The sequence below is a fragment of the Penaeus vannamei genome, chromosome 3, assembly GCF_042767895.1.
Source record: "Penaeus vannamei isolate JL-2024 chromosome 3, ASM4276789v1, whole genome shotgun sequence".
Classification (NCBI taxonomy): Eukaryota; Metazoa; Arthropoda; class Malacostraca; order Decapoda; family Penaeidae; genus Penaeus; species Penaeus vannamei.
In genome coordinates this window covers 2,235,274-2,245,273 of record NC_091551.1, presented here as the reverse complement: position 1 = coordinate 2,245,273, position 10,000 = coordinate 2,235,274, and the positions used below count along the sequence as shown (strand labels likewise).

General features: G+C 45.5%; 1 protein-coding gene across 1 annotated transcript in view; it reads right to left on the bottom strand.

Annotated features, from left to right (window-relative positions):
* Positions 1-10,000, bottom strand: part of LOC113803733 (lebercilin-like protein) — an 84,348-nt gene that overhangs the window by 46,376 nt on the left and 27,972 nt on the right. Inside the window, exon 2 of the mRNA XM_070139858.1 lies at positions 4,779-4,859. Coding sequence (XP_069995959.1) covers positions 4,779-4,828 — 50 coding nt within the window. The 5' untranslated portion in view covers positions 4,829-4,859. The remainder of the gene's footprint in view (positions 1-4,778; positions 4,860-10,000) is intronic.

Genomic DNA, 10,000 nt, shown 5'->3' with positions numbered 1-10,000 from the left:
CAGCTCGATGGCGGGTGAGGGCGGGGGCGTCTGGACGGGGGCGATCCCTCTTCCTGACTCACGGCCCTCGCGCGGCCCTCTCACTCCCGCCTCAAGAAGGTGCAATTACCACGCCCTTGATTACACCAGCGAAGGTCACGGGTCGAGAGCCTCTCCGGGGCGAAACGCTTCTCTTGAACACTCGTGAACGCGGCCGCGGCGACGAGCGAGGACGATGATCACGCGGTCGTCAACTGCAACATTGCAAGCGGCTGAGAGCGAAGCAGTTAATCCTAGCAGGACTCGAGTTCCTCTGCAACTGCACGAAGGCGAGTGTGAATGCCGCGGTTTCCCAGCGTGTGTGCGAGGCCCCTTCGCCTTAATGGCCTGAGTTCGTGATGGATCGAACAACACCTTTTTTAGCCTCTTGTCTCTCTTCCTCTCTTCCGTCTTTACTTTCTTCCCTGCCTTCTTATGTTATGCATTTATCTCTTGCCCTTCCTTCTCCCCATGTTTCTCTTTTATTATCTGAAGCATTTATTAATTTCCTCTCCCTCTTCGTACCCATTTCCCTTCTAATTTCTCTCTGCCTTTTCTTTTTTCTTCACACATATTTTGGCCTCGATTCTCTACTTCTTCACTCCTTTCTTTTTTTCCCATCGTTAAACTTCTTCTGATTTTCATCTTTCCTTTCCTCCCCTTCTTTTATTCTCTTCGTTCTCCTTCCTCTATTCTTCTTTTTCATCTTCCTCCTCTTCTCCACCCTCCCCTTATTCATCCTCTTTCAAGGAGAATATGTCTTGACTGACGTGTAAATTTCCAGAAGAGAGGGGGGTTGAGGGGGAGAGGGGCTAGAGAGACCTCATGGGGCTGCAGGGAGGGGGTGAGGGTGAAGGAGAGACCTCATGGGGCTGCAGGGAGGGGGTGAGGGTGAGGGAGAGACCTCATGGGGCTGCAGGGAGGGGATGAGGGTGAGGGAGAGACCTCATGGGGCTGCAGGGAGGGGGTGAGGGTGAGGGAGAGACCTCATGGGGCTGCAGGGAGGGGGTGAGGGTGAGGGAGAGACCTCATGGGGCTGCAGGGAGGGGGTGAGGGTGAGGGAGAGACCTCATGGGGCTGCAGGGAGGGGGTGAGGGTGAGGGAGAGACCTCATTCTCTTGGTGGCTTCCGCGTTTCCCCAAAGCGGATTAAACACAAGGGGATTTATGCAGTTCAGTCGTTTATAATCCATCAGTGTGGAAGACCTCCTCAACACCCGTTCGTTTTTCGAAAACCGCCATTATTTCTCCCGATTAAACTGACGGAATAAGATCCAGCCTGCAAAAAAAAAAAAAAATGCTTGCCTGATCCGAATTATACTTGCTCGAAATACCTGCCCTAATCATCCTCCGCTAATTACCCCTCATCAGCTGTTTTCAGAATTCCTCGCTTCCCCGAGAACCTTCAAGACAAAGGATCACTCAGACAAGGTGTAGTGAGGACGCCGCGAACACGCCCTCACCTTGCATGACACTGTAATTAAAGAGGGAGATCTCCCCCACGCAACGAGGGACTTCGTTAAATGCCACTTGCGAACGGCGAAGGTATCCAGTACGTCATGCGTTAATCACCAGGAGCCGAAATTACCGAAATTAATTACCAAGAGACAATTCGAAGAAGATAAGGAAAGTCACGTGGGACGAACAGCGTCGTGTTGACCGATTGCAGACGTCGAGGGGATCGTCGACGGCGGTGGAGCGAGGACGAGGAGGAAAAGAGGAAACGGAGAAGAAGGAAAGAATAAAGAAGGAAGCCGAGGAGGAAAGAGGAAACGGAGGAGAATGAAAGAATAAGGAAGGAAGCCGTGGAGGAAAAGAGAGGAAACGGAGAAGAATGAAAGATTAAGGGAGAAAGCCGAGGAAAAGAGGAAACGGAGAAGAATTAAACAAGAGGAAGGGAGAAAACCGAGGAGGAAAAGAGGAAACGGTGAAGAATGAAAGATTAAGGAAGAAAGCCGAGGTGAAAAGAGAGGAAATGGAGAAGACTGAAAGAAGAGTAAGGAAGAAAACCGCAGAGAAATGAGAGGGAATAGAGAAGATTGAAAGAAGAGTAAAGAAGAAAAGAGAAGAGATAGAGAAGAATGAAAAAAGAATAAAGAAGAGACCGATTTTTAATAGATAGAAAGGAAGATGGGAAATAGAATTAATTACCAAAAAAAAGCATTTCAAAGGAAGAAACGAAAGGGATGGAAAAGAATGAAAGGGAAAGAGAAATAATGGGAAGGAGAAGAAAAAAGAATAACTAGGATGAAATAAACTAAAAACGTAGACATAGAAAAGAGAAAAGGAAGGAAAGAGAATATAAAAGATAGTGAGAAATAAGACGAGGAAAAGAAAAATAACATAATATACATGAAAGGCGTCCGTGGACAAAACAAAGGAAAGAAAGAATGTGAAAAATGAAAAAAAGGAAGAAAGAAAAAAAAAACAAGGAAATGGTAAAAAGCGAAACACGAAGACAAAATTATCCTCACGAAGGGCATGTGCTTTCAAAAAAAAAAAAAAAAAAAAAAAAAAAGAAAGAGAGAGAGAGAGAGAGAAAGAGATAAGAAGACAATAAAAAAAATCAAGAACCACATAGCACAGAAACCAGAAAATATTTCACATACATAAACACAAAAATGATAAAAATGAATAACTAAATAAGAAAACAAGGTCATGAACGGAGAGAGAGAGAGGGAGAGGGAGAGAGAGAGAGAGAGAGAGAGAGAGAGAGGATATAAAGAGAGATAAAGAGAGAGTGAGAGTGAGAGAGAGTGAGAGAGAGAGAGACAGAGAGAGAAAGAGAAAGAGAGAGAGAGAGAGGGCGAGCGAGCAAGAGAGCGAGAGAGCGAGAGAGAAAGAGAGGGAGGGAGGAGAGAGAAAGAGAGATAAATAAACAAATAGCCAAAACACGCAGTCACCGCACTCGTCTCGTGCAATTCGGCAATTATCCGAATGTCTCGAGCGAAGGCCGAATCTCGTACATACACCGACACATAATCCGACCCTAACGAGAGCGCATTAGAACAAAAGAGCATCAGCAGGGAACGGGGTCAGGGGGTCGGGAGAGAAGAGTTAGGATTCGAAGTGTGTTCAAGGAAAAGGGTGAGAGAAACGGAAAAAAATGAATAAATAGGGAATATATACATATTAATATATATATATATATATATATATATATATATATATATATATATATATATATATATATATATATATATATATATATATATATATATTTATATATGTGTGTGTGTGTGTGTGTGTGTTTGTGTGTGTGTGTGTGTGTGTGTATCTATCTATAACTTTATCTTTCCATCGGCCAACCAGCCTATCTACCCATCCACCAATCTACCCACCTCCCCCTCCTTCTACCCCACACATCCATCCCTCCCCTCTCCTACCCCCCTTCCCACTCATCCACACCCCACTCACCCACACTCGCATCCTCCCCTCTCCTACCCCCTTCCTACCCATCCACACCCCTCTCACCCACACTCGCATCCTCCCCTCTCCTACCCCCCCCCCTTCCCACTCACCCACACCCCTCTCACCCACACTCGCATCCTCTCCACTCTCCTACCCCCCTTCCTACCCATCCACACCCCTCTCACCCACACTCGCATCCTCCCCTCTCCTACCCCCCCCTTCCCACTCACCCACACCCCTCTCACCCACACTCGCATCCTCCCCACTCTCCTACCCCCCTTCCTACCCATCCACACCCCTCTCACACCCCACACACCCATCCCTCCCCCTCTCCTACCCCCTCTTCCTACTCATCCACACCCCTCTCCTACCCCCTCTTCCTACCCATCCACACCCCTCTCACACCCCACACATCCACCCCTCCCCTCTCCTACCCCCCCTCCCACTCACCCACACCCCTCTCACACCCCACACATCCATCCCTCCCCTCTCCTACCCCCCTTCCCACTCACCCACACCCCTCTCACACCCCACACATCCATCCCTCCCCTCTCCTACCCCCCCTTCCCACTCATCCACACCCCTCTCACACCCCACACATCCATCCCTCCCCTCTCCTACCCCCCTTCCCACTCATCCACACCCCTCTCACACCCCACACATCCACCCCTCCCCACTCTCCTACCCCCCTTCCTAACCATCCACACCCCTCTCACACCCCACACATCCATCCCTCCCCTCTCCTACCCCCCTTCCCACTCACCCACACCCCTCTCACACCCCACACATCCATCCCTCCCCTCTCCTACCGCCCTTCCTACCCATCCACACCCCTCTCACACCCCACACATCCATCCCTCCCCTCTCCTACCCCCCTTCCCACTCATCCACACCCTCTCACACCCCACACTCGCATCCTCCCCACTCTCCTACCCCCCTTCCCACTCATCCACACCCCTCTCACACCCCACAGATCCATCCCTCCCCTCTCCTTCCCCCTTTCCCACCCATCCACACCCCTCTCACACCCCACACATCCATCCCTCCCCTCTCCTACCCCCCTTCCCACTCACCCACACCCCTCTCACACCCCACACATCCATCCCTCCCCTCTCCTACCCCCCTTCCCACTCATCCACACCCCTCTCACCCACACTCGCATCCTCCCCACTCTCCTGCCACTCCTACTCGACCTCCCCCTCCTTCTACCTCCCCACACATCCATCCCTCCCCTCTCCTACCCCCCCTTCCCACTCATCCACACCCCTCTCACACCCCACACTCGCATCCTCCCCACTCTCCTGACACTCCTCCTCGACCTCCTGACGCAGACCCGAGAGAGGGACTCACGCGTGGCTCCTGTGCGTGTGCTCGTCCATCGCAGCAGCGCCCCGGGCCATCCCGCGCCTCACACCACTGGGCTCGGAGCTCCTGAAGAAGGGAGGAAGGGGTCGTCAGGAGGGAAGGGTCCTGCGGGATTGTGGCGATGATGGTGGTGATGGTGATGCTGATGCTGATGTTGATAATGATGATGATTTGAATTATATTGATAATGATGATGATTTAAATTATATTGATAATGATGATGATTTAGATTATATTGATAATGATGATGATTTAAATTATATTGATAATGATGATGATTTAAATCATATTGATAATGATGATGATTTAAATTATATTGATATAATGATGATGATTTAAATTATATTGATAATGATGATTTAAATTATAATGATAATGTGTAATAAATGCAATGATAATTAATGTATTATAATGATAATAGTAATGGTAATTATAATGATAATAATAATGATGATGATCATGCTAATTGTAATGATAGTGATAATAATTATAATAATAACAATAATAATAGTGATAATAATGATAATGACAACAATAATAGTAGTGATGATAATGATAATCATAATGATAGTTTTGATAACAATAATGATAATAATGATAATAATGATGATGAAAGTGATATATACGCTAATAGCAATGAATATGGTGATAATCATAATAACAATCATAGTGATAATAATGATTATGACAATAATAACAATAATAATCATTGCAATAACAGTAATAATAAGAATTAAATAGTAGCTTAAACAACAGCAATAAACATAAATGAATTACGAAAAAATCGATACAGAAGTTATATATATAAGAAAAATTCCTAACACATTGCATGCACACGACAGAAAAACTGAAACTTGGAAAGGACATGTTAATTATGACTTCTTGTTGATGATGATGCTAGCAAGAACGATACTGAACTTTTTAAAAAATAATACCGTGCGCAGACATAATACAATCAATATTCATAATTCTACTGATTTTGTGCATGCGAATAAAAACACAGACATATTGCAATCAGTATTCATAACTGTATTGATTCTGTGTATGCGAATAAAAACAGACATATTGCAATCAATGTTCATAATTCTACTGATTTTGTGCATGCGAATAAAAACACAGACATATTGAAGTAAGTATTCATAACTGTATTGATTCTGTGCATGCGATTAAAAACACTGACATAATACAATCAATGTTCATAATTCTACTGATTTTGTGCATGCGAATAAAAACACTGACATAATGCAATCGGTATTCATAATTGTATTGATTCTGTTTATGCGATTAAAAACACTGACACAATGCAATCAGTATTCATAACTGTATTGATTCTGTGTGTGCGAATAAAAGTTACACACTCAGTTCTTCTTGAAATATTATTTTCCTGATGTCACGACCGACATAGTGAAATGTGCAGTCTATTCCCGTAGAGTTATGCGTCGATGCCTTTGCTATTTACACGTAGTCAGGGCTATCGTGTGCGCAGAGATATTCACCGACATTTTTCTTCCTCCTCGGCCTCCACGCCCTCGCATTACTGCAGTCGCCAAAGCACACAATCAGTCTGTTTATTTAGAGAGACAGACAGACAGACGGAGACACACAGAGAGAGGTAGACAGATAGACAGACAGAGAGGGAAGGAGAGAGAGACATACATACAGACAGACAGAGAGGGAGAGAGAGAGAGAGACAGACAGACGATACAGACAAACAGAGAGGGAGGGATAGAGAGAGAGACAGACAGACATACAGACAGACAGACAGAGAGGGAGGGATAGAGAGAGAGACAGACATACAGACAGACAGACAGACAGATAGTGAGGGAGGGATAGAGAGACAGACAGACAGATAGTGAGGGAGGGATAGAGAGAGAGACAGACAGACAGACAGATAGTGAGGGAGGGATAGAGAGACAGACAGGCAGACATACAGACAAACAGACAGAGAGGGAGGGATAGAGAGAGAGACAGACAGACATACATACATACAGACAGACAGAGAGGGAGGGATAGAGAGAGAGACATACATACATACATACAGACGGACAGAGAGGGAGGGATAGAGAGAGAGACATACATACATACAGACAGACAGAGAGGGAGGGATAGAGAGAGAGACAGACAGAAATACAAACAAACAGACAGAGAGGGAGGGATAGAGAGACAGACAGACAGACAGACAGAGACACAGAGAGAAAACCCATTTTCTTCCGGATCTTGATATTGAAATGTCATTATTTTACCTCGATTATTTGCCCTTGGTAGCGGCGAAGGCAACGAAAACGACTGTGTTTATTTATTTTTTTTTTTCGACAAGCAAATTGTTTCCGTGCGTCGCTTGCATGATGTTTGTTCTCGAATGTTCACCGCCAATGGCAAGACGACACGCGAGGAGTAAACACCGCGTGGGGATCGGACTGATTCGCGGCTAATCAAGGGGAGATTGGCGGTCTTATCTCGGGGAATTCTCACAGAATGCAGACGACGGGATGTCCTAATTTTCTGAAAGGAGAGAGAGAAAGAGAGGGAGGGAGGAGGGAGGGGAGGGAAGGGAAGGGAAGGGAAGGGAAGAGAGGGAAGGGAAGGAGAGGAAGGAGGGAGGAAGAAAGGAAGGAAAGGGAAGGGGGGGGGAAAAGGGGAGGAGGGAGGCGAGGGAGGGAGGGAGGGAGGCGAGGAGGAGGGAGGGAGAGAGGGAGAGAGAGAGAGAGAGAGGGAGAGAGGGAGAGATAGAGAGAGAGACAGACAGACAGAGAGAGAGAGAGTTAGAGACAGAGAGAGAGAGAGAGAGAGATACCGATACCCCGTACCCCCCCCTCCCCCTCTCCCTCCCTCCCTCCCCCTCCCTGCCCGCCTCCCTTTAACCTTCAATAAGCCCTACCGAAGGCGCCACTGAAGGCCCAAAAGGTCTCGGTTCAATGTCAAGTTCAAGCAAGGTCACTGACACGTCTACTCGGCTCCGTCTGGCGCGCAAGTCGATCTGCCCTGACCTTGGCGACAGAAGAAGGAAAATGCTCTTTTTGGAACATATGCAGAGGCGCTGAAATGCTCTGCCAGTGGGTAGAACTGTAGGCTGGGTTATACTCAGTGAGTGATATGTCCAGCTGATGTGAGGCACTGATGATTTACATTTTATTTTCTGATATCAATTTTGTTTGCATTTTTATGGATGTGAGTTTAAATCATATAGTTCGGCTGCCTATCTGTTACACTTATCATTTTGATTACTTAGTATTTTCTCTTGATATTGTTATAATAAAACTCTGTAAAAGATCATTGGAATTCCCTAATGTTCACATGGGCATGAACCGATAAGGTTTTACATTTAGGTAAATATAAACTAAAACTTACAAAACTAAACTTTCCTTTCCATCTTTCCTCCAATCTGTTTTCCAGTCTCATCCTCCACCCTCTAGAGTTTTCCCGTCTCCCTTCCCTCCCACTCTCTCTCTCTCTCTCTGTCTCTCTCTGTATCTCTCTCTCTCTCTCTCTCTCTCTCTCTCTCTCTCTCTCTCTCTCTTCTTCTCTCTCTCTCCCCTTCTTCTTCTTCTTCTTCCCTCTCCCTCTCCCTCTCCCCTTCTCCCTCTCCCTCTCCCTTCCTCCTTTTTCCTCTTCTCCCCCCTTCCTTCCTTTCCTCTTCCCCTCTCCCTCTCCCTCTCCCTCTCTCTCTCCCTCTCCCTCTCCCTCTCCCTCTCCCTCTCCCTCTCTCTCTTCCTTGCCCCTTCTTCCTCTCTCTCCCGGAAGTATGGTCGTAACCGACTTCCAGGGAGAAGACCCCTAAACCCCATAAAAAGTCAGAGCCCGTTATAAAGAAGTGACCGTATATACGCATCGTCCTATTACATGTTCTTTGCTATATTCTAAAGTCTTATATTCTATTTTCAGAACATAGATTATTCAACAGCGAGTCATGTCAGCTGATCGAAAGTGCCCGAGGCGTCTGATTTCGTGCGTGTGAGTGACTCTTTTTGTTATTTTCGATTATTGGATATTATTCAAGGTTACGTCGAAGCCAGAGCCGTTGAGAGGATTTCGAGGTATCGCATGGCGTTGTGGCTCGTAAAATACACGTTGTAGTTGGAGATGTATGCTTCTTAATGCTTGATTTGTGTGTATTTGTACGGCCCGCTATTTATGCATAGACGTGCTTTCATTTTAAAAAAGGTTTGTATATCATTAGCCCAAATGCATAATGTTATTGTTATCTTCGTCGCTATAGATACATCATTATATGATTATCACTTTCATCATTTGGTGTAATCCTCGTTAATGTCTATTTTTTACACTTATGATACCTATTATCATCACTGGTATTCTCTCATATGTGCAATTCTTAAAACGAACACATATTCAAGCACACACACAAACACAAACACACACACATACACACACAAACACAATTACACGCACACACACACACACATAACACACAAACACAAACACAATCACACACACACAAACACACATAACACACAAACACACACACACACACACAGACAAACAAAAACCACACAAAACACATGTAAGACAAAGCATCTATCTTCTTTACAAACATAAGAATTACAGCACCGCATTATTCACAAAGAAAACGCCTCAAATTGAACCCTTACTTGTCCCTCGGGTGCAGTTGCTGTCACGAGACAATTAGAACGACCTTGAAACAGGATAATTGCAAATGAGAAAGCTTAAAAAAGAAGAGAGAAAAAGACATTTATAATACATAGGATGACGGTGCGAGTAGGGGATGGGAGGATTGGGGAAATAGGCAGACACATGCGACGTTCAGTAATAACGGAGATAAACTCTACGGATAAAAACGCCACGTTTAACTTACCCCGCCGAGTTCATTTTATAACATTGCTATTATAACAGAGGTACAACTCTTTCGTGGGATCTCTTGCTGTGCTGCAAGTCGCGGAGGATGAAAGATATATATATATATATATATATATATATATATATATATATATATATATATATATAGAGAGAGAGAGAGAGAGAGAGAGAGAGAGAGAGAGAGAAAGAAAGAGAAAGGGGGGGGGAAGCGAGAGAGAGAGAGAGAGAGAGAGAGAGAGAGAGAGAGAGAGAGAGAGAGAGAGAGAGAGAGAGAGAGAGAGAGAGAGAGAGAGAGAGAGAGAGAGAGAGAGCGAGAGAGAGAGAGAGAGAGGTAGTAGATAGATTAATAGATAGAGCGAGAGAGCGAGAGAGAG